We start from the raw sequence: 25320 nt of genomic DNA, 5'->3' as shown, positions 1-25320 counted from the left end.
CTATCATCTCTGTATTTCCTGGTGACTATCAACATTCTTACCATAAAGTGTAGCTCTTCAGTGTGACATGAATATTCTACCACGCATATGTATTGAGGTGGTATTCTTAAACTTAAATTACAAAGAGAAGCTGAAAATAAATCCCAAAAATCTAACAGAGATGCATTAAAATTACGCTCCTGCTACCAAAAAAAGCTTGTTATCACCTAATACTTTCTTTTTTGATCTCTGAAAAGGAAGGAGGACTTGGGGATGTTTGATTAGTTGCTTGGTTTGGTTTTTTTATTTCCCACCCCCTTCTTTAACAAGGCCTCATGCAGGCCACTACTGGTTTATAGCCCTTCACATTCCTCCTCCTCAGAAGGAGTCTGCTTATAGTAGCAAAGGACACATGGACCCCACTGTTAGTCAGTTTCCCCTTTTACCCAGAACCACAAGGTACAGTTCAAAGCTCTGTTTCATTTTCATATGAGTTTGCAATTTGTAGCATGCATCAATAAAATAAAATATTTGGTGGAAAACTAGAAATATAGAATGTACCAAAAAAAAAAAGTAAGACTCAACTTACAGCTTGAGATTTTTGATTTGGAGGGATCAAGAAGATGTTCTGAATCTGCATCATTGCAGCAATTGTTAAAATCTCCTGGGAGCAGCCAAAATTTCCTGAGAAGTGAGTGAAGAAATTCAGTAAAGAAAATCCTCTTCCATTCAACTTACCATCATACAGAATAGAGAAAAGAAAAATATTTTTATAGTATATCAACACAAAGTACCTGAACTCCTAGATTTTTTTGCAAGTATAACAGTGAATGTTTTCATGGAAAATTAAAAGACAAATGTATTAATCTTAATTACTCGTGTGTTAAATGTGTTGGTCACCATGAGAGAGGTTCATGAGTTTAATGGCTCTTTTTACTAAACGCTATACCAAGACAAAACAGACTGTATGCTTCAAGTTTAGCATGTGTCAAACAGTACGCTACAATTACTAGAAGCAGTACCCACCACTCATCACAAGACTATGAAGAAAAATCTGATTTTTTCCCCCACTTACCTGATTCCAGAAGCATCTTCGCAAACATCGGATTCAGAGGAAACTCTGCTATTCTCATTCCCAGAGGCTCAGTTAAACGGCAGTGCATATCCAAACCTGCAGCACATTGATAAATGTATCTGTGACACAGGTAAAAGTGGCACAGAAAGAATTCTTTAGAATTGTGAGCTAAAATACAGCAAATGCACCCAGGAATATTGTCAGCTTTCTGAGTTCCATCTGTATGGGTCATAGAGAAATAATTTAATAGCATCTAAACTAGAGAAGCACAAATGATAAAGATTCTCCGCAGTGTATCCTGCCTTGGGCATCAGTAACTGAGCTGCCAGCCACATTCCAGCTGTAGCCTTTTTACTGAAGCTGGAGTGGTACAGGATGAAGGCATGGCAGCTTGGTTTTCAGAGCATGAGAAAAGCTACGCAAGGACAAATCAATGGGAGCACAGGAGCAGGACACTGGAGCACTGCAGATTGCATAAATAACCATGCCAGAGCAGACTGAGGAAACAACATAAACATGCTATTTGTCAGACTGGGTGGTGGCAAAAAGCCACACAGAGAAAACCCAAACCACACACCAAGTCAAAGGAGGACAGCTCCAACAACTCGTGTCAGCACACCTAAACCCACAGCTATCTCTATCAAATGTTTACTTTCCTTTATTACTTGATAAGACTTTAATTGAACTTTTTATGACAACACAGTAAGTCACACATCACACCCCTACACTAACACAAGATATTTCATCTAAGGTAAAAACGTTTTCCTCAGAGACAGATACAAAATGCAGCTTATGTGTAGTGATGGTTAAACACACAGAGAAATTGCAAAAAATTAAGGTATGGTTAGTTAACATTTGACCAACCCTTAAGTGCTATCACCACTAATATCTTAGAACGTGGAGCACCTCATTAATAGTACGGAGGGAGAGAAACCTTCATCTTTTTAACTTTCTACAGGTATATTAAGCCATAGCCCATTGGTTTCTGCTGAATTCTCTAAGTGTCAGTGCAATTGTGTATGGATATATACAGCTCATGTGCAGATGTCTTTGTAGCAGTAAGCCTGGATATACAGGGAAGGGCTACAATGGATACAAGATTGGAACAGGTTTAATTAAGTAACCTTAGAAGCAACTGCAGTAAACAGCTATGAAAGAAATCATTGCTTGGATAAAGATATTGAAAAGATTACTATTGAGCATGCTTTGCTTCAAGCATCTTGTCACTAAAAAGCTTCAAGTAACACCCACTAGGAAGTGATGAGTTAAGGGAAAAAAAACATCCGATTTCAAACCTGGCTGAAGTGGTTGTTTCTGAGAGGCAGCAACATAAAAACAAATCTTCAGCAAAATACTGGATCTGAAATAAAGCTATAAATAAAGTAACTTCTTGCCTGCTTATATGTACTCCTCTAAATTATGCCTAAAAATAATATACTCCTGCTGACAACTCTTTCAAATGGGCATCAAAGGAGAAGGCTGAGAAGAGATGCTCCTGATGTAATCTGTTCATGTCACTGCAAAAATAATCAGTCTGAGAACAGTGATGTGTTTATTCAACACAACTATCTCAGCCTGCACAAGTTGCTCTGTAGGGTCCCGACCCTAAGCTGCACATTTACATGATACTACAATGCAAGTGCAGAAATACAGGTTCATACTTGCATAAGAGAAATTCGATTCTTACTGCACTTGCCAACTCCTGGGCAGCTTTACCTCTGCAACTTAAGAAAAAGAAATCTTCATAAGAAACTAGCAAAAACCTGAAACTTCAGCAAAAATCTCAGAGCTAACCTGTATCACAGGCATGCATGCATTCCTTCCTACCTCAAACACCAACATCAGAGCTGCTCTGTTTTGCTACAAAAGTTGGCCAGCCAACAAAGTAACAGCTCCATACTTTCCTGTGAAACTACGGTGAGTACAATGCTTTTGCCAAGACATCAGACAGCTGATCAGTGAGTTTACTGACCTTTCCTCTCCATTTCCCTAAGGTGGCTTTGGCCAAAAATTCACTCTTGCAACATGCTTCAGAGCCAGCACGAAGGCGCTTGTTCCAGGCCCAAAATGGCTGCCAAGAGCCTAGCGCCTCAGCTGAAAGCCTCCTTTGTGAGATGCAACTGAACCAGCACAGAACTCCAACAAGCTACAGCTCCACGAGAATAAGAATTGCGCTGACTGCCACAAGTTACAACACAGCACTTGTAAGTGACGTAAAAATGGCCACAGACCTCTGCAAGCTTCCAAAATTTACACAAACTCTTTTAAACTACCTTTTTCCTCCTGTTTACGTTATCACAGTATCATAGAATGACTGGGTTGGAAGAACTTTACAGCCCCCCCAGCCCCACCCCTGCCCTGGGCTGGTTGCCTCCAGGGATGGGCACCCACAGCTCTGGGCCTCACTGCCCTCTGAGTGAAAGAATCTCCTCCTCACATCTAACCTAAATGTTCCCTTTTAGTTTAAAGCCTTCAAAATCATATCAATGAAAGGGTCCAAAAACTAATACGTGACACCTGTTTTGCTGAGCTATTGGGAAGCACACTTCTGTCAGATTTTGAATCCTATCTCCAGTGACTTTCCGCTCTCAAATTCAAGTATCGGATTGTACTTACCATGTTTCAGGCAGAGTCAAGATCAGATAATGCATGTAACATGTTAACAGAAAAACTTAACAAGCTTTCTATGCTTCTTAAAGTTCAACCAAGGAAGAAATAAAGTAGCAATTATATTGAACATGATAAATTCTGTATTATTATAATCATTCTGACCATGAAAGAGATGTCAGACCTTTATTTCCAACTTTTTGTTTGTTTGTTTATACTCAAAGTTCCCATCACTGGTATGGCAACAAAATGAAAGACCAAATATCCAACAACCTATGTAAATGGATGCGTGTGAATTTAGCATCTTACTCATGTACCGGTCTAATTGGTGACCTACCTCCATTCATATCCTCATAACACTCTGTAAGAACTGGAGAAACACAGGATCTGCCTGAGCAAATCAAGTCAACACTGTCATCAGCTCAGAGCTCTGCTCCTAACAATGGCAAATACTTGGTTCCTCTCATGAAAGTACAAGGCAATGCACAGAAGATAGCAATAAAATCTGCTTCTGCATAACCAAAACAGATGAATTCTACTTTTCTAGTTCCTCCCAGAAAGTTATTGCTGCTTTTCCTTGCTTACCTGTGTGAAGTAAGCTCTGAACAAAAGAAAGTGAATTCTGAGGAGGCTGAAGTACGTTTAAAAAAAAAAGCTTCAACTGATCAAAGCTGCCATTTCTGTTCTCCAAAGCAAATCTGACTAATGATCAATGCCCATCCAATCACCAAATCCAAATTAACAACTTTTTTTTCCACAACTCCCGTAAGAAAATAGTAGGTAAAGCAACGTATAATATCTCACCTCCTAAAGCATACAGTAATTCTAAAGCTTGTACCATTGATTGTGCAGGCGGTGGCTGTGGAAAACAAAAACATGGATTATTTGAAGTTTTCATCACAGAACATAAGAATTTTCACTGAATTTCTTAGATCTTCTTCTACAAAATCATTCTAATTATCTGTCTTTCTACTCATACAAAATGAAAAGAGTTCTCAGACTCTTCCTGTCAACCTTCCATTGACCACCAGTGCTGAGAGTCAGAGCCATCTCAACAGGCTCAGCATCATCACTATGACATTCTCAAGATCCTATCAGTATATAGAGTCAGGCCAAGCTATAAAAACCAAGCTCTCTTTATCCAAAAGCAATTGTCACATCAGTTACTTCTCAACTTTCTCTTCTAACACTATCAACTCAGTTTTACTTAAGAGTAGCTAGAAACTTTATAGAAGTCTAAAAACTGGTATTGCTCTTTTTAATAAGCTGGACAAGAACACTTTTAGTTTTGCAGATTCCTCCCCCCCACACACACACAAATTCAGTGCAAATCAATTAGCTGTAGTTTCACAGAATCTCAAAGACTTTTTCCTTCTGAACTGCTCTCAACTTCTGCACACTTCTAACAGCAAGTTCTAAAATACAACAGCTGCTGTTTCTAAGTTGTCACATATTACTTGCACTAGTTGATTCCCGAAAAGATACTTTGCTGCCTGATAGTGGTCAGTGAGGTGTAATTCCCAAATTAGCAAGGCAATAGTTACTGGTTCAGTGGGTTACCAAGTCACCTAGTGATCACTGCTGGCACTAAAGGAAGATGACAGACCTCACTGCCTAGGACTCACCGAAAGGAAGGGGAACCTGAGCACGTTGTCAATTCCCAGAGCCTTCAGCTGCAAGATGACAGGCGCAAGGTTACTGCGCTGCATCTCAGGAACAGTGGACTTGGGCAACTTCTCAAAGTCTTCCTCTGTTGCAGAAAAAAAGAAAGACATTTGGGATTGGGTTTCAGCTCTTCCTGTGTGCAAGTCACACAGCCATGATAAAACTGTACCCATTTCAAGTTAAAACTATTGACTATGAGCACTTAACTAGGTGTTAAAAGAACTCTTTCTCAAAATGACATTATTTCTATGATTGTATTTTCAGTTGCTTTAACGTGAAAATTCTATCTACACTTGTGATTCTGTACTTGACCCACATTTCAACTTGAAATACAAATTCTTCACAGAAATCTGGAAATACTTTTTTCTTCTAATAGTTTGATTTTTTTAAGCAGACAAAGTACAAATCAGCACAAGAAACACACTACTTTTACCTGAATTATTTTCATTTCCAAATAGAACTTTCTATATCTCTAGTTTCTCTGATCTTCACTAAGATAAAAACTATCTTTTCTCTACTTCAGTCCATCCAGTGCACCTTTTGTTTATTTAATTTCTTTAATGTTTCTTAAAGCACTCATTAGGCCAGCTCTGGGACACACAAAAATAATTGAAGTGTAGTCAAGGAATTGAGATTCTGTTGACAGAAACACTAAAAACACAGAGGCTGACTGATGTTGCAACTTGGTATCACCGTGGCCACCTACAGAGGTGAAGTGCTCGATGCTGCTTCACACAGCCTAGGAGATCACTGCCAAATTTCAATTCTTAAACAACACTCTAGAATACCAAATCGAAAATTCTGCAGATCAGTTTGGGAGAAGGTGCTTTATTTCACCTTAATTTCAAAGGGGAAAGGATCACACTTGTGAAAGATAACTAGGACAAAAAATGTATTTTTTTTATTTAATAGTGTATCAGCAATTGCTCTGCAATGCAGCCAAAGACCTATCCTGTGAAATACAAGCACATCTCACACAGATGCATTTTAACTCTGTCACCCAAACCCAACAACAAATTATTAACCTCAACAATCTAGTAAGTGTTTGCCTTAGTCTGCAGGCTCTCACAGTCCATACAAAAGTCAGCTAAATTTAAGGCAAGAGCAATTACATTCACTCTTGATTCTTCACTGGACACACAAATTTAGGGAATAAACCTTTTTTTTTTTTTTTTTAAACGTGGCAACTGCTGGCAAGCACACACTTTTCAAAAAGATACACTTGATCGCAGATGACACCAAGCTGGGAGGGCATGTTGATCTGCCAGAGGGTAGTAAGGCTTTACAGAAGGACCTGGATAGACTGGATTGACAGGCCAAGGTAAATTGTATGAGTTTCAATAGGGCCAAGTGTTGGGTCCTGCACTTTGGTCACAGCAATGCCAGGCAACTCTACAGGCTTGGGGAGGAGTGGCTGGAAAGCTACCTGACGGAAAGGGACCTTGGTGTGCTGATGGACATGGGCTGAATGTGAGCCAGCAGTGTGCCCAGGTGGCCAAGGCCAATGGCATCCTGGCTTGGATCAGGAATGGGGTGGTGAGCAGGACTAGCAAAGTCATCCTGCCCCTGTACTCGGCATTGGTGAGGCCCCACCTTGAGTACTGTGTTCAGTTTTGGGCACCTCAGTACAGAAAGGACATGGAGGTGCTGGAGCAGGTCCAAAGAAGGGCAACAAGGCTGGGGGAGGGCTTGGAGAATATGCCCTATGAGGAGAGACTAAAGGAACTAGGGCTGTTTAGGCTGGGGAAGAGGAGGCTGAGGGGAGACCTCATTGCTCTCTTCAAATACCTGAAAGGTGATTGCAGTGAGAGCGGGGCTGGTCTCTTCTCACTGGTGACAGGACAAGGGGAAATGGCCTCAAGTTGTGCCAGGGGAGGTTTAGGCTGGACATCCATCAGGAAAAACATCTTTACAGAAAGGGTTGTTAAGCACTGGAACAGGCTCCCCAGGGAGGTGGTTGAGTCACCATCCCTGAATGTGTTTAAAAACCGTTTGGATGTGGTGCTCAGGGACATGATTTAGTGGTGGGTTGTTAGAGTTAGAGCAATATGGTCAGGTTGCGGTTGGACTTGATGACCTTGAAGGTCCTTTCCAACCTGAGCAATTCTATGATTCTATGATCTCTCTAAGTCTCAAAGCTTGATAAAATCAGAGGGAACCTGAGGCACATAGTCAACTGCAGTGCTCAGCTGTAATTCCTTCTCCTATTCAACAGCTGAGAACAGAGGCAGCTGGATTGCAGCACTCTGAACATTGCCGAGTGGCTGACAGATTCATTTATAACAGTTATTTTTGTACACTGCCAGCTTCAATATTTCAAGGCAGCATTTGAGGTTGGCACCTATTGCTATGGAGACCACAGCAGGAATTTTTCCTCTACCATCTCATGGACCTCCACAAGCCTTTGTTAGACACGCAGTCCAGTAGACACTTTAATCACAGGAGAGTGTGGCACAGGTGGCTGTTATGAAGTGAGGAAAATCTTCAGAAATCAAAAATCACTGAAAGGCAACATTCTTTGTAGACTTGCCACTCTGAAAGTTACATGAACAGTGCCGGCTTGCAATTACTGAAACTTCCCTGCTCGGTTTGTATTTCTGTTTCATAAAAGGTTTCTGTTTCCAGTGCTTAGCAGGTATGAACAAAGCATTTCTAAACAAGCCAGAGGAGTAACAAAGGGAAATAACCATCTCTCGCTGAAAGAAGATGATGCAGTTTTGTTCTCCTTAAGCTAATACTGAAGCCACTGTAAAACAAAATGCAAGTCATGTCAGCAAGCTCACCTTCCCAACGCATCCCATTACTGACCTGTATAAAGCCTGTAACATTTCCCAGAGCGGTTCCGGCCTGCACGTCCTGCTCTCTGATTAGCTGAAGCTTTAGACACTGGTACCACCACAAGGCATTCAATGGCTGTTTTTGGATTATAGGCCCGAAGCTTCACAAAACCACAATCAATTACAAATGCAATTCCATGAATTGTGATAGAAGTCTCGGCAACATTGGTGGCTACTATCACCTGCAGATACGGACACAATGATGGTACTGTGAGCTCCCCAGTCTCAATTGCACTGTCACTAGCATCAGTGCACCAGGGCTCACATACAAGATACTTAAAAGATCTCAGAAATGACAGTTCCAGTAAATACACTCTGGAGTACAAAAGGATACAGTAAATACAGTAGAAATAGTTCTCAACTTGATGTAACTCTAGTTTTTACAGTTTCCCAATCTATTTCTTATTCAGGTTTATTCTCTCTTTGCAAATGTGGAAGAACTTGGTGTGTTTGCAAAGGAAAACGTTATCTAACTGTAAATCAAAAGTTCTTAACTAGTGAACTGGAATATCGTATTTATGTTTCTCAGTTATATTGAACTTGTAACACTGGAGTGGGGCAGGAGGCAGAGGAGGAGCAGAGTTGATTAACTGTCCACCTTCAGTATTCCTGCAGAGACACACTTGTATGCATGTCCTAAAACATTAAAAAAATAACTGCTCCCAAGTGAGAGGGAAATGTAATCCTTATTTCACATGAAAATAAAGTAAATTTTAGCAGCTAACCCTCCTGGAGAGAAAGAAGTATTTATCACTCAACAGACTCCAACATCAGATGAACAGCTTTACTCATTGGACTCCAGCAGGCACAAGAAGCATAACAACTCACTCCATGTAATTGTCAGTTTATCTCAGCCCCAACACAAGCTCTGCCCAAGTAGAAAGCACTAATCATGACCAATTAGATGACAGATCTTTGATGTTAAATATCCAAACAAGGCTTCCAGAAGTCAAAACAAAGCTTTTTTTTTTTTTTGTACTCAAGTCAAGCAAGCTTTAATTTCTTCTTAGATGCAAATAGAGCATTTACCCACTCCGACATTAATTTTCCCTTTCTTGGTACAGAACAGCCTAGTCCAGATACCTTGCCCACAGAAAGAAATGAAAACAGGTGAAAGCAGACTTCAGAGTGTAACAAGCTGCATCTGGACATAAGCAAAAGCTGCAAGTGGACAAAGATAAATACATGTGGTACGTAAAAAGACTCCTAAGGATTGAGAAGTTGAGGTAGAAGGGCAAGTTAGAACTAACATATCTCGGACAGAGCAGTGGCCAAAAGGCAAGCCAGAGAAAATGCTCTGGGTTCACAGTGTGAAAGACGACAGGCACTATTAGGAGATGCAAGAAGTCTTGCTGTGTAAGAGCTCACAACAATCTCACCCTGTGAACTTCATTCACATTAACCTGTGAAACACAGACAGCCTTCTGGGTGGTAGAGATTACATTAAGCTAAAACCTTACCTTCCTGACACTGCGAGAAACTCTCTCAAACACTTTCATCTGATCAGGAGAAGGCAGCCCAGCATACATGGGGAGAACACGGAGGTGCTTCTTCATTCCAGTGCGAGAAAGGGCCCGAGCCTGTTCTATAAGCATAGAAACAACAGTCTCCACTTCTTCCTAGAAGCACAGCAAGATAAAAGAACATGAGTACTTTCACTTACAAATATCCTATAGATATCACCTATATAAAAACTGCACCAAAATAATCCGAATATAATTTTAGAATTCTATGATTCTATGATTTAGTTTTTCAAAATCCCAGACCATCCGACCAGCTCCCTCAATTTTGCAATATCCTTATATTAATTACTATTTATATTAATGTTGCTGTTCATATTAATTCTGACTGTTATTGTTCAAGACAGTATTCCACACAAATACATGAGAAAAATCACAAAGGATGAGCTGAACAAAGTTCAGTAATGAGGAAGAAGGCCCATTTTCCTCTGCATCTCTCAACTAGTGAGATCAAACTGAGGGGCCAATCTGTCCTGACTGTGCTGCAGGCCTCGATCTGGAATGACACAGTAACAGCACTAACTCCTATTCCTCAACTTCCTGTTTAATCTCAGAAATCAACTGTGGCTCTCAAAAAAAAAAAAAGTTTAGATATGATCTTGTCAGATACACAATTCTCTCTTTCAAAGGCAAATCAATAACGAGCATGAAGAATTTCTTACAGAAACATGCAAGATGCTTGTGAGAGCATTCAAGGAAGTTTGCGCTGTGGAACTATAAGCTACCTCCAATTTACTCTTCTTGGCTGCAAAGTAAGCTAACAGGCACTGAGCAGAAAAATAGTGGGGTTTTTTATTATTTTAATCACATAGCAATTTGTTTTTCCTGTCAAAGACTTCAAATTTTAAGACTAACATATGTACAATTCTATTTACGCTAATTATTAACAGTGGCTTGCTGTCAAATTGAACAACTTCGTAGGTGTGTCTATCACCAAAAAGCACACTGTTCCATATATTAACAAGGCCAAAACCACACAGTATTAAATAAGAAAAACCATCATGTGTCAACAGCTCTGATAAATTCAGACCATTGCATCAATACATTTTCTGGAAGTCGTTGGGACCAGTTAATTCTGCTCTCATTGAGTCAAAAAGGTTCGTCACCTTAATGACAGCAAAGAAAGGAAAGCAGGAATCTGAGAAGGCTTCACAAAGTCAACAATACAAGACTGTAAAGCAAAAAAGTGCTGTTGTCTATACCTGGCCAGTTAAAAATGCCAGTATATCACCATCATTCTCCATCTGGTGAATTTTCATTGCAGTTTCCACAGTTGATTTTATATAATCTGGAACAGGACTGTGGAGAGAGAAAATAGAAGACATATCAGTTAAAAAAAAATAAAAACAGCAATTAATTTATTTGACATTGCTTAGAGTTCTAAAAAAAGTCTAAGTATGTTCTGCTGCTATAAGCAATATCCTATCACTTCAAGAGCTTTTTTTAATGTCATTTTCTCAAGCAAATATTTAAAAGTGCATTCTTGAAACATAATTCAGCTATGACCATGTGTCTGCTCTAAAAAAAGAAAAATGTAATCTTGAGGTTTTACACATGCTACTATTTTATTTTCTCCATACGATTCACTTACTGCTCATTAGAAACATTCCCCAGCACATGCAAGAAGAGTGGCATCTCCCCATGCAAAGCAAACTGACACAAGCAGAGCTGATTTTCATTTGTACAAATGTGAATTCACATACACAAATTAGAAAGTTCTTTTGAGAATTCTGTTCTAATGTTTTCCATTTATGAAACTGCAGTAATATGAAAGAATGATGGAGAAAGATGCCTTTAAAATCCTCTAATCTCCCCCAGAAAAGCAGAGTAGAATAGAGCAGTCCAGTTGGAAGGGACCTTCAAAGATCAACCAGTCCAGCTGCAAAAGAACAAATCCCTTGCAGAATGGAGACCACTAAAAAGTAAAGCTAAAGTAAAGCTGAGGAGGCTTTTGAGAAGCTGTATGCATTTATTTCAAAACAAACTCAGGGGTGAACAAAAGTTCCTTTAATTTGTCTGTAACTTACAATGTTTAATCACTTTTGTACTTAAATATATGCCTGCCGCTCACATAAGCAGAAGATTCACTCGATCTTATAGCTACACTTACATCCATAATTTCTTGGTACCAAAACCATGAAAGTATTTTGAAAGAATGGCTAAGTTTGCCAAATTGAATGTTATACCTCATTATAACTGGTCTGGTATGTTAGACAAAATGACACCGCAAGTTACACACTCTTAATCACCACTGAGAAGATCAAGCAGGAACGCACCTCTGTATGTAGAAGATGTCCACTGGAAACGTTCTCCCCTCCACAGTAAGGATCACACTGGTGTCTTTGCTGGGATCACCGGTATCATTCTGATTAAAGAAATCCCTGAATTTCTACATTAAAATAAAGATAAATACTTTCAGTTTGAAACTTCGAAGAATCAAGGGAGAAACCTAATGACATTAAGAAGTCAAATTACTATTACTTGAATATATCTTTCATAAATTTGACAGTCTTTTGATAAAGCTCTAATATAAAAAACTTAAAAGTTGGATTTTGCTGCCTTAGATTCAGGCAGTGAGCCTCCAGGGATGGGGCACCCACAGCTCCAGGCAGCCTGCGCCAGTCTCACTGCCCTCTGAGTAAATAATTTCGTCCTCACATCTAACCTAAATCTGCCCTCTTTTCATTTAAAACTGTTCCCCTTGTTCCATCATTATCTGCTCATGTGAAAAGTTGGTCCTCCCCCTTATTATAAGCACCCTTTAAGTACCAGAAGGCTGCAATGAGGTCTCCCCAGAGCCTTCTCCAAGAAGAAGAAGCCCAGCTCCCTCAGCCTGTCTTCACAGGAGAGGTGCTCCAGCCCTCTGGCCACCTTCATGGCCTCCTCTGGACTCACTCCTTCCTCCCTTCTTCCCCACTCTAACAGGAGCAGCACAGAGGATAAGCTCCACACAAACAGAAGTGGAGCTGCCAATTAGGGTCGCTCAATTTTAAACCAAATTTGCGAGATATACCTCTGCATCCAAGGTGGCTGAAGCCACAATCAGTCGAAGATCTCCACGTTTTTTTTGAATCTAGGATCAAAAAGACAAAGAACATCAAGAGAAAAAACTGTTTTTTTGAGCTATAAGGCTAGAAACAAGTTTCAGAGCATCCAGGTTACCAGTGACTCCTCTACAGAAATAGTTTGTAATCAAGACAGCTGATGAACTGCAGCACCTCTATCACCCCAAGAGCATATCAACCTGAGGAATGCGTGTGGAGCTTTATGTAATTAAGGCTAAGAAAGAATTGAAGGTATTCAGTCTGTAATCATAGTTTACACTCTTAATTTCTGGTTGGAGCCAGATTGCTGATGGGTTTAAAGTCAGCAGCGTCCTGCAAGATCACTTCTCATAATCATCATCAGCAGAACAAAGACTGCCTTTTTCCTAATATAACATAAAGAGAAAACTCAGCCCCAGGGGAGGAAATAGAGGATCCCAAGTGTCAGATGTGTAAAGTAAACAGCTGATATGTACAATGGGCCGTGGGGTAAATGAGGAATTAGAAATCTCCCTCTCTCGAGTGAATTCATTAACAAAACATCAGGAGCAGAAGTTTAGTAAAAATGACAGTGGAAAACGTTAGAGACCACATTTAAAAAAAAATTAACCTTTTTTAGTAACCCAATGGCAATATCTGTATAAAGAGTCCTTTCATGGGCTTCATCCAGCATGAGAACACTGCAAATAAAGCGGAAAGATAAGATCTGATAAATGGATTGAATGATGCTAGAATCGGTATCTTCCTATATGAAATATCATTGCTTAAATTTGTTGCTGGATTATTGTTTACATCCATTTAGAAAACCATTGAGATAAAAAAACACAAGAGCACAAACAAGAGAAAAAAGGTAGATTGCAACCAACAGGCATGTGGTACATGCAGAGTGTTCTTTATTCAGGTTGTTTTGGAAAGGGCAGGAATAACCAAGGTTCATCTTAGGCATACTGAAAAGGTTTTCTATATATCAGAATAAGCCTGTTCATTACTGTGGTTTTTTTTTTATTAGTTTAATTTTTAAAAAAGTTTAAAACTAGTAGATGAAGCAATTCAGACTCCTCAAGCCCCATTTATGTTACGTTCCAAAAATCACAGCACCAAATCCAGCTGGGTTTGGCACTGCAGCAATCAATTTTCTAACAAGCTTTAAAACATAAGAAGCTCAGGCTTCTGAATAATTTTCACAGTTTTTAAATTTAACTCCTACTAATCATACCTCAGCCTAAAAAAACCCGGTTCTTTACCAAGCTACCCTTCAGCAAGCGTTCAGCCCGTGTTTCCTTACCTGTATCTTGTTAACAGAGGATCAGCCATCATCTCCCTTACCAGCATACCATCAGTTAGAAACTAGAAGTGAATGCAAAGGAAAAATGGTAAAGTCAAACAAAAAAAAACCCAACCAAGCCCAGGAGGTAGTCCCAATTACACGTGATTGATTTACTTGAATAATTTTCTAGGCTTTTGTCTAAACTTTTATTCACTTTTCATTTTCTAACAATCTATTAGGTTGTTCTATTTCCAGCTATGGAAGCTAAATACATTTCTGAGTGCTATCCTTGAGATAAGCAGAGAAACTGGTATTTAATCATATTGAATTTTTGAGAATTATCACTTGTCCTTTACTGAAAATAACACAGTCTGGCAGCACTGGGATATGGCAATAGAAGTTTCCTCACATTTGTCTGTAACATGACTGCATTTGCTCTACAAATATCATTCTCTGTATCAATATGGCTTTGACCCTCTCAAAGTAGACTACTTCAGATCTCTCTCACATCTCACCAGAACACAAGACTTAACGTTACAACAAATTCAGTGTTTTAATGTTGTAATTTTCTATTTCTAGCCACGAGAAACCCACCAGCTTTATGTAGCCCTCAAGTAGAGTTTGACACAGGACTATAAATTTGGTCTTTAATCAGCAAGAACTGGTTTTCAAGGTAAAAAATCCCAAAATTTCCAACCTCAAATGATGAATCATCAGACTCAAAAATATCTTTATTTCTTTCAGTTCAAAAGTGCTATTAGTCTCAAAAAAGAAAATGAGAGTAAATTCTTTCATTCATCATCATTCCTATTCCAACATAACTAAAGCAAACTCCTGTCTGTACACAATACAAGCAACATTAAGGCTGGTCATAGGGCTAAAGAACAGCTGCAAAGCTTGCTATTAAGTCCACATCAAATTACTCTCAGCCTGCCCATCTTCTGTTTTATCTGTACTTTTAATGAAAATCTATTTTTGGGGTGGTGAGGATACTTCAGCTTTGATTCACTGCAGCTTTTCACTGACTTTGAGTCAAATGAGGTCACTCCAGCACTGTACCAACAGCTGGCAACAACTACCTTGAAAATCTCTTTTAGTTTTACAACAGTGACTGTCAGACTAGCAGAATAAAACACTATTAAGTTCTAGATAGCCACAGCCATTTCAGTACACTCTTGGGGTATCCATCTGGAAAATCAAAAAGCTATCTACTCTCTTTACCAGGCATCTCAGCTTTCCCACTGATTTTGCAAAAGTGCTTTAAGAGTTTCAGCTAACCCTTCCAGAATAACCACATGCTGCCTCACCTTAATTCTTGTAGCCTGTGGATCTGTGCAGTCATCAAATCGAATACAGTATCCAACTTCATGACCCAACACTGCACACCTTTCATCAGCAACTCGGCCTGCAACCTGACAGAACAGATTCATGTAAACAAAAGGCAGCTAATAGCAAAGTTCTTCACTACACCATTGTTTTGTCCACAGAAAGTCAGCATCAAAACAGAAACAAAGCTACTGCTTCTGAAGAATTGCTTGTTCTTAATCGAATACAAAATTCTGTTTTACACTGTAGTGCATGCTGAACGTGCAAGTGGTAAATACCTTGAAGATGCTTCAGCATAACTTAATCTGCTTCACACTTCTTAAGAAAGGTTCAGAAGTAATTTTCAGTGAGAAGCACTGTGTCAGACCTACGAAGGTTGCCTTTCAACCAGACATGAAGCTGGGGAAGGACCACACACCAGCAACTGTGGAAGTGCAGTTTAAGAACACGGCTGGCATGCAGTAAGGAAGAGTACATGTGCATAGCATGCAGAAGAAGTTATCAGTTAAGCTGATATGTCCCTGAACTTACTCGGACTTTTACTTTTTTTCTTGTTATCTAAAGATGCTAGCCTCCTTCTCATAATGCAGGAGCTTCTATGCAGAAAACAGATAGAATACTGGCAGAACAATTAAAAGCAGCAACAATTTTTGGAAGACAAGTGCCCTGGACCAGTTTTAAGCCAATAGCTCCTTTAGCCGAAATCTTGATTTACTATTCTACAAAGCATTAGGCATTATCAGGCTATGGTTTCAGCAAAATACAACAGACAATTAAAAGCTGAAGAAGAATAAAACCCCAGAACATACGCATTAGTTCTATTAGAATTTCAACAGTAAGCTTTTTCAGTCATTCAAATGACATTCTAAACCATACCGACAGGCAGCAAATTCATCATTTATCATTCCATCACTTTCAGGCAAGCATTCAGAGTAACTGTCAGCCTGGGTAATGCAAGCAGAACTTCAGGTATTTCTAAACTATGCAACCTCAGCAACTACTGCTCTTCACTTGTAACAACCTCCACACTCTACTTGAGAAAGTAGGTAAGCACATTAATCCAAATTAAAAAGTCTATTTCAGTTCAAAACAAAGCAATAAATCATCAGTGTCTCTCATCTCCCAGCAACAGTTATGTGGTGCAGGCAGCTTCCAACTACATTCTCAAAGAGAAGTCCTGCTGTGACTATATACTAAGCCCTAAGGGAGTAATCCTATTTTACAATTAGAAGTAGCATGTTAAGACATAAAAGAAAAAAGAGAAATAAACGTGTTGTGAGAATTCATTGCAGTACATGCAGCATCTCCTGTAGAACTGCTCAATGTCAACTGAATGTCCTATGAAGGGGAGAAGGAAGGACACTGCAGGCAAACTGCCCAAAGATGCAGATCACTGCTACAGACCATTTGTTTAATGACAGTGGATCTAGCTAAAGAACACTGGATGAGGTGAACCTGTAAAGCTGACAGTTCCTCAAGCTACTACATTTTTACCAGAGGCATACACTGATACATTGCAGGTAAAATTAAATATCATTAATTAAAAAAAAGTAAGGAGGCAAAATGAGGATTACAAAAAGGCACCTCAATTCACTGAGGAACTGGCAGCAGAAAAGCTTCAGCCCACCTATTCAGTGTTTGGTGACAAAGACAAACAGCACTGGATGCTTTCTGTGCAGATTATTAACACAGAGTACACGTTGTTGCCCTCAGTATCCCTTCTTCCTCTCATAGTACGCCTAGCTTATATTATGTGCTCCTAGACACACCAGTGAAATGCAATCACATCTGTTTCTTCTTTTCCCCCACCCTCTTACCAGAGGAAGCAGCAAAAAAAGAAAAAAAAAAAAAGATTCAAGAAAATTAAGTATGAATTGCTAGAAAGGAAAGAAGTATACAACCTCCTCCATTGGCCACGTTGCTGCACACAGATTTGTACCACTACTTTATTCAGGGAAAGAATTTAGAGACCATGCAAGCATAATTCTAGCCCAGAGTCAATCACAGCTCAACCCTGCACAGTCCTAACTCCCCATATGGTTCTGCTGATGCAATTCAATTTTATTTATTATTATTATTTGGCCTTGAAATTGTTGGCAAGACCTACTAATCATGTTGAATTCAGCATATAGTACCAGAAATTCTGCAAGGAAGATAAGCAGAAACATCTATTCATTCAGGAGCTCAGAGCTGCGATTCCTGTTATTCAGCAAAAACCACGAATACATTGGAAGTTGTAATAAAGTGGGAAAATCTGGACATGAAAAAACTCACTGAAACAGCAGCAACTCGACGAGGCTGTGTCACCCCAACAACTCTTCCTTCGGCTGTCCAGCCAGCTTCTGCTAGGTACTGCCAACAAACATTTGGGGAAAGGTGTTAGTTCTCTACACTGCCTGTTTTACCCTGATTTTGACACAAATTTATCCATGATCTGAGGCAAGTCAGTTACTTTTTGTGCGTTATTCACCTCACCGTTAAAAACAGTACAAGTTTTTTAAATTGTTTTTAATTGAGAACAGTATAGCATAATAACTAATTCCTAAGAACATTAGCTTTCAGAAATCATGCTAAAAGCAGTTATTTGGGTCTCAAGTATTAATTTGAACTACTACTTTTTTTTAAAATTTTCTTCCTTTTCTTTTATAAACTTTTGAGGACAAAAAGCTAAGCTGTGCAGGTCAAGTGCTCATGCTGAAACAAATGGCATTCATCATCAGCTTGCAGTTATTTAAGTTAAAATCAAGAATTAACTTCTAAACTTTTTTGGTTGTTCTTCATGCCCATTGTAACAGAGAAAATTTTACAAAAATACAGAAATGTATCATATTCCAAAAATTTCCAAGGGCAAAACTCATAAGAAACCCACACGTCTTTTTCCTTCTCAAAACCATATCCTCAACAAAACTTTTCAACTTAATTCTGTTGAAGTTATAAAGCCATTCACTTTAGAAGGGTAATTAGAAGGGTACTTAGAAGGGTATCAGCATAAATCTGTAGGGTATGCTCCTTCCTGGAAGTGGAAGAAGGCTTTGTATCACAGATATGCCAGCTCCTACTATCTAATATGAAGCTTTACTTTTCTCCCCTTTTGGTCCTGCACACACACACTTACCCAACACTGGCAAATTCCATTCTTACAGTGCAGTTCTGGGATGCTGGTTTAATGTTTCATGCAAAATCCCCTGAGGGAATACCTGTTTTCACCAAGCTAAACACACACTTACCTGTGGAATTTGCGTTGACTTCCCACATCCTGTTTCTCCAACAATCACCAGAGTTTGATAGTTCTCCACTAGATAAAGTATGTGATTTCTTAGCTGAAAGAGATGACATTTAGGTATCAAAACCAGATTTGTACAAAAATAAGAAAGCTAACATTACAATGTTTACATAAGCATAGTAAATTCATTTTTACAGAGAATACACCGTCAAAAGTTAAAAGATTATTTTAAGTCAGTAAATATTATGCATTCAAAATACAGTAACTAACTTAAATCTACAAAGCCTGTAAAACTGTTGGCAACAGCTTTCAATGAGAATAATCAATTTCAGCAAATAAAGGGAGCAAGATCATGTAACAACTGTTCTATGCTGTAAAAGGTTTCCATACTGCTTTCTCAAATAAACAAAAACCACAAAAGCTAGGCACCATCCAACTGATTTAATATCCCAAAAAAGAACTCTCGTACCTTAAAAACAGGCAGCTTTTGTCTTTGTTGTTCAATAGACAGAGAAGCATAAGGATTATAGATGACGGTCACTCCACTGCTCTCAGCAGGACTCTGCCTCTCCTCTGAGACGCTGACGCCAGGACCTTCTGTGCCTAGATGACAGCAGTTAACTTTTACAATACAACCAAATTCAATACGTTCCTTGCACGGAGGAATTAAGCATACTAGCGTGCATCAAGAGACCAACTTTTCTAGAGAATTAATCAAAAATTTTCCATACCAGTAAACAGGCAAAAATTGTGTCAAAACAAATGTCTTTCTCCTTCTAGTTAAAAAACCAATGTGAATACATACTTGGATTTTTAAAGGAAGATAAAGGAGAAAAAAAGCACATGGGAAACATAAACAGCAAGGTCATAGGGCCATTCTTCTTCTGTGCAGCAGTTCAGATGTAGCTTCAGCATCCATCTCAGAAGTATGGCCGTGGATTTCAAGCCAACCAGCCATGTAACAGGACTTCTTTGGACTAACATGAACCACATAAGCATTCAGCCTTGCCTGCTGATGAGATATACCACTGCAGCTCTAGATCTACCTCAGTAACTGAAATTTGATTTACCTCTGCTGCGTGTGAAAATAAAACTACTGACAACCAAAAATACCAAATCACGCAGGCAAACCCGAAGCAGAAACTCATCTCAATAAAGGAACGTATTGTCTCCAGGTGCAAATTCAACTGGAAAAATCTGAGATCAAAGAGGACTCTCCTGCTCTGTAGGATTTGCTTGTTTGTGGTTTTTCCCACTTCTTCCACTGTTTAAAAACAATTAATCCCAACTCAAAGCTGTCAAGCAAGTTCCATAGCATACTGAACCAATTTTAACAGCAACTGGCACTGACTCTGATAACTATTCACACCCCAGAACAAATGGGCCAGGTAAGAAACAGAAAGGCTCAAGAGCCCACTGCCACACACAACACAGATTCATTTGAGATGAAAGGGACCTATAAAGGTCACCTAGTCCAACTCTCCTGCAATGAACAGGGACACCCCCAGCTCGATCAGGCGCTCAGAGCCCCGTCCAGCCTGACCTTGAATGTCTCCAGGGATGAGGCATCCAATTCTCTGGGCAACCTCTGCCAGTGCCTCACCACCCTTAGTATAAATAGCTTTTTTCATATATGCAATCTAAATCTCCTCTCTTCTAGTTTGAAAGCATTTCCCCTTGGCCTATCACAACAGATGCTACTGAAGCATCTGAGTCTGTCCCCTTTTTTCTTGTAGCCCACAAACACGCTCCTCAGCCCTCTGTCCTCCAGCCTGACCTGCTCCAGCCGCCCTCGCCTCCCCGTGTTTCAGCCCCTGATCACATTCACGGCCCTTCTCAGACCCGCTGCGCTAAGCCCATGTCTGCATGATGCCGGGAGCCCCCCGAGCACCGGACACGATCTCAGGAAGGCTGCGGGGCGATTCTCCTCCCTCAGTCCTCGCTCAGCGCAGCCCAGACCACTTCTCCGCAACAAGGACACACGGTATCCGCGAACCCCAGAATGCCCCCGGCGCCGAGCGGCGCTCACAGAGGCCTTTCCTCCCGCACACCCCGCAGCTGAGGGGCAGAGCGCTCCTCCGGCGACAAAACCCGTGCGGTCCCCAGCCGCCGCCGAAGCCAGCAGCGCTTCAACCCAAGGAGGGCAGGAGAAAGAAAGGGCAAGAAGGAAGGAGCAAGCCTTCCCTGCCACACGGCCGCGCTGCCCTCACCCGGCTTCCAAAACTTCACCGGTCCCACGGGCGCCGCCATCTTAGGGTGAGAGGGTAACCGGAAGCGGAAGAACCGAGCCCACGTGTCCCGGCGCCCGTTGCCATGGTGCCGGCCCGCCCCTGCGCGAGGAGACGCGGGCTCGTAGCAGCGAGTCGGGAGAGGCCTGGAGTTCAATAGCCTGAAGGCTGTCATCGCGAAACGTCCGTCTGTCGTTAATTAGTAAAGCTAATTGCTTCCCTATCCACCGTGAATGGTACCACCCCGCTAGAGGTGTTGCGCTTCACACCAGACAACCGAAGGGTTGGAAAGAAAGCAATTACAGCAACGGTTACTGCCACAGTTATTGCAGCCAATTACAAGTATTATTGAATCAAATTTAATTTGGGCTTTGCGTTAGTGAAGCACAAATGAGAGTAAAAGAAAAAAATAAACTTCTAATAGGTTTAGTAATGCTGTCAAAAATTTGCACTTAAAGAAACATAATCCCATTTTATATTCTTTGTAATTTTCATTCTGCCTGAATTCCTCGACGCACAAGGGTGCAGTTGGGATGACGACAACAGCATTCATCGTAACGCTGTCATTCCACAGTCACTTGTTCTGCTGAGTGGCTGGGCAACCACGCAATAAAAACGTTAATTCAGTTATAATTAGACGCTCCCACAAAAATTTATTTCAATGTCCTTGCTAAGTGAAACCCATTCTATCAAAAATAAACACAACTCTTATCACAGCGTTTTGCGCCATCGCTATGTTAGCAACTGATGAGAAGAAAGTCCTGCTGCTGGGACACAGAAATAGCGTCCTATTAAAATAATGAGATGAACCACAAAGTTAAAAAGTTGTAATTGTGAAAACAAACATAAAGATGATCATCGCTGTGAAAGTAAGATTGCAGAAAAGATTTGTACAAAATAGTCTTTTTGAGGGTATTTACAGAAACTATAGTCTAAAATAAGAACAAAAATACATATTTAAAATTTCTTTACATCAGGGTAAAAGTCAACGCTATTAAACCACTGAACATTTACACATCGGGAATCAAAACTATTACATTGCCATTTTCGTAAGCAGAGAAGAGAAAGGACACCTCTTAATTGTATCCTAATCAGTGTATTGGCACAATGCTTTGGCAGGAAATGCCATTTCTGTAAGATCCACATGTCCAATTTGAAATTCTCCTGCTGGTGTTTAGCTTAGATCCATATGAAATTCCCCAGCTAAGTTTACAGATTCCCCTTGGAGGCCCAGAATCCACGAGCATGCATATACCCAAGATTTCTGCTGCAGCAGAGCCTCAAGAACAACTAGAGGAAACGGCTCTATTTCTGACTTCCGTGAGGCTGCCCGTCAGGTGGAAGTAAAGCTTTTTACAATTAAAAGCATCTTCACAGACTTCAGATCTACTCAGCTTTTCCTATAAGATCAGGCAGCAGTAGCAACCATAACATATAAAATGCAAAGAAAAAGTCTTGTTTGGCTTTGCTACTAATATTAGTAGGTTCTTAGTCATATAGCCCTTTGACTGCAGGCGTTTAAAATGTATTCACTGTGATGGTCACAATCCAAGTGTTCTTATCACTAAAAAGAAAAGATAATTTGGAATTAAGTCATGGCAGAAACACGTTAACTTGATACATTAACTTGTTCTGCCTAGCTGCTCAGCTTCATGTAAACAGCATGTAACATTTGAGGACTAGTAGCCAGGTACTGACCTAGTTTCTAGGGTATGGCTACTCCTGTCCACTTCTGCATCACGGAACTGTTTGAGGAACACAAGACTTCAGATTTCAGAGCCTAACAGCAGTCCTGCTATTCATCTTTAGAATCCTAAGCAATATATTTTTTAAGGAATCTACATATAGAAAATGAGGTTTGAGCTACTGAACTAAGACATCGCCAACCCAATAAGTTAAAACAAAAACTGACAGAACACCAGAAGTCAGTAATGGCTTCTCAGGTGTTAGAGAGTTTTGTTTTGTTTTTCAAAAGCACTTCTGCGCCTAAGACAATACCATAACTGTATCTGCTGATTGACATTGCAGAAGTGTTCAACTGCAATCACAATTCCAGTATTCCTTTCTCTCAGCTTGAGGCTGGCTTCCCAGCTGCTTGCACAGACATACTGCAAGGCAGTACGGGACACAGACCATGGGACACGGTTCCTCAGGTTTTGCGTCTCACTCTGAGTGAACATGCAATTCATCTCTCTATGATCCAGTGTGGCCTCATAACTAGAGAGCCATTCCTCTTAGTCAGTGGTGGAGAAACATGCATTGCATTACTTGACACATAGACTGCCTCCCTTGAGGCATGCATCCAGTTTCGCTTCCTTTTTAGATTTCCTACAAATGCTCTAAGATACAAAAACTCCATTCTCAGAAAGTTTTCCCTGGTTAAGTCTCTAGAAGCCACTGTAATCCTGACCAGCTCATCAAACACCTTGTTCTTCTTGCTGCCAGAGAACTCTTTGAGGTTGACAGGCTTGGAGCGTGCATAAAGAGTCCGAAATTCCTGGTCAAAGTGTGCAACTGCAGGGCCCGACAGGATCAAAATGTTACTGCTGTTCAGTTTGCCATCCATCCATGTAAAACTAGCAACAGAAGGAGAAAGTTCCAAGTTAATTCAAAATAATAACAGATATCCAAGCACTAACTGAAAATTCTCATAGCAGTGCGCCTTATTTTAAGGCCAAATGTTACCAGCAATGTGTAAAAAAAACAATTTTTAAATGTTACTGCTATTTTCTGTTTAAAGAAATCATTAAAAGGAAGAAAAATGACACCTGCCTGTAGGAACCTGTTGTCACTCTAATGCCATCAATTAACATGAACTTTTCACGGACTTTTCCAACAATTTTGGCACCTGACCTTGTGTAGTATGTGTTCCCCGTGATATTTCGAACTCTCATCAACTGTTAAAAAGAAAGATATGGAAAGCAATATGTGAATTTCAAAGTTAAATGATTGTATTTAAAGAAGTAACACACGACAGTAAAGATCACTGATGAACTAACAAAGGTTGCTGTGCAGTGGCACAGGATTCACCATCTAGAAACAGCTTTGTATTGGTTTAGCCCACAAAATACAATACACAAAGGGGCAGATCTATACAGCGACGGTGCAGAATGTGCTGTTAAAACTGCTGTCTAATCTCAGAGGGACCCGAACTCCAGAGAATCTTGGGAATGCACTTTCCATCAGCCTTTGCAGTCTTAGCAAACCTGAGCGATTCCACACATCCATTTACAAACTGGATATTCTCCCTTTATTTTCTTGAACATTCAGTTAGTATTTATGCTCAGAGGGCCACTGTGACAGCCTCCTATAAGGATTTCTGCTTTTCTATTAACTACTCCTTATGGAAGAAAGGTTAAATCTCACAAGAAAGAGCCAGAGACACATAAAACGTTTTAAGTTGTGGCAGCAAGCAAAACAGTTCCTTCTTTTAACAGCTCAAAGATAACAGTTCTAATAGAACTGTACTTCTGTCCCTGGAAATATTACGAGGTTTACCTTTTCCTGCTCGAGATCAACTCCTAGATCCCTGCACATTTTCAGAAAGTGGGAAAACGAAGACTGATCTAGAAGGATATATGCTTTGACTTGCCGCTGGCTACAAGCTTCCAAGAGGTCTTTGAAGATATCGGTATCTGTGAAGGAATCCATAACCAGGGCAATCATCTGCAACAAGTTTCAGAGGAAATCATTAGGCTGCTTCCACAGTATCCCAAAGGAGAAATGAGAAATCTGACTTTCAATTTAAATACTTCTCCACTCCCCACACCTTTTTCCTGGTGACTACACATGGTACAGTCCTATGCAATACATTCTTCTGTTGTTCAGAGAACCAATAAGACACTTAAAAGACATGAAAGAAAGAGAAGAGAAAGGAAAAATAACTCTGAATAGGCTAAAGACCTTGGATGAGGATAGCATTTTGATAGGATGATTACAGGCTACAGTACACCAAGAAACATCACTTCTTGCTACAATCACTTGTTCACGTAGACAGAACCCACTGTTATTTGTCCCTATTTTGGTGTTGCTTATTTATAGTAGATAACACCATTTAGGATTTTTTATCATCCCCTCGTGGAATTTTCTTTTTTAAGATAATTTCATCCACAATTTCAGTGGAGGAATTCAAAGCTCCATTGCCAGGGCCGGGCTGTGTGGGTGCATTAGGCACAAGCAACCCACCTGGAAACCTATTGTGGAGAGCCTCCTTTATCTACTTCAAAAATCAGAGCTCTTTATCACACAGCTTCACCTTCAAGGTACAGTTAAACAAATCCGAGCGTTTCTGACTTTTCCCCCCACCCCTGAAGCACGCAGGAGGCTGCCATCTCCCCGAGAGCTCACACAAAAGGCAGGACGAGGCGTTTCGCTGTCGGCGTGACGGGCACACGGCGCTGACCGCGGGGCCGCCCCGCTCGGAGCGTGCTCGGACCGTCCTCGCAGCCGCCGCCCGCACCCACCTGCCGCGCGGAGCGGATCTGGCGCCGCACCGCCTCCTTGCAGCCGTACAGGCTGTCCCCGCCGCCCGGCTGGAAGTGCGCTTCCA

General features: G+C 40.4%; 2 protein-coding genes across 4 annotated transcripts in view; both read right to left on the bottom strand.

Annotated features, from left to right (window-relative positions):
• DHX35 (DEAH-box helicase 35) overlaps positions 1 to 21270 on the bottom strand; it is a 68301-nt gene extending 47031 nt beyond the window's left edge. For all 3 annotated transcript variants that reach the window (XR_002444322.1, XM_021417077.1, XM_021417078.1), the window contains exons 1-16: positions 20754 to 21270; positions 19013 to 19146; positions 18548 to 18640; positions 17595 to 17672; positions 15302 to 15406; positions 14013 to 14074; positions 13338 to 13407; positions 12697 to 12756; positions 11960 to 12072; positions 10886 to 10982; positions 9624 to 9782; positions 8135 to 8345; positions 5287 to 5411; positions 4466 to 4520; positions 1055 to 1150; positions 569 to 663 (exon numbers count right to left, since the gene is read on the bottom strand). Coding sequence is in view for 2 of the 3 variants with exons in the window: in XM_021417077.1 (XP_021272752.1) it covers positions 569 to 663; positions 1055 to 1150; positions 4466 to 4520; positions 5287 to 5411; positions 8135 to 8345; positions 9624 to 9782; positions 10886 to 10982; positions 11960 to 12072; positions 12697 to 12756; positions 13338 to 13407; positions 14013 to 14074; positions 15302 to 15406; positions 17595 to 17672; positions 18548 to 18640; positions 19013 to 19146; positions 20754 to 20946 (1746 nt within the window). In the remaining variant the exon portion in view is untranslated. The remainder of the gene's footprint in view (positions 1 to 568; positions 664 to 1054; positions 1151 to 4465; positions 4521 to 5286; positions 5412 to 8134; positions 8346 to 9623; positions 9783 to 10885; positions 10983 to 11959; positions 12073 to 12696; positions 12757 to 13337; positions 13408 to 14012; positions 14075 to 15301; positions 15407 to 17594; positions 17673 to 18547; positions 18641 to 19012; positions 19147 to 20753) is intronic.
• LOC110408353 (protein FAM83D-like) overlaps positions 21584 to 25320 on the bottom strand; it is a 4657-nt gene continuing 920 nt past the window's right edge. The window contains exons 2-5 of the mRNA XM_021416980.1: positions 25235 to 25314; positions 24270 to 24437; positions 23544 to 23668; positions 21584 to 23347 (exon numbers count right to left, since the gene is read on the bottom strand). Of these exons, the coding sequence (XP_021272655.1) occupies positions 22957 to 23347; positions 23544 to 23668; positions 24270 to 24437; positions 25235 to 25314 (764 nt within the window). The 3' untranslated portion in view covers positions 21584 to 22956. The remainder of the gene's footprint in view (positions 23348 to 23543; positions 23669 to 24269; positions 24438 to 25234; positions 25315 to 25320) is intronic.

The sequence above is a fragment of the Numida meleagris genome, chromosome 19 (genome assembly GCF_002078875.1).
Source record: "Numida meleagris isolate 19003 breed g44 Domestic line chromosome 19, NumMel1.0, whole genome shotgun sequence".
NCBI classification, from domain to species: Eukaryota; Metazoa; Chordata; class Aves; order Galliformes; family Numididae; genus Numida; species Numida meleagris.
The sequence above is the reverse complement of the archived record's forward strand: the minus strand, read 5'-3'. Positions and strand labels throughout refer to the sequence as shown.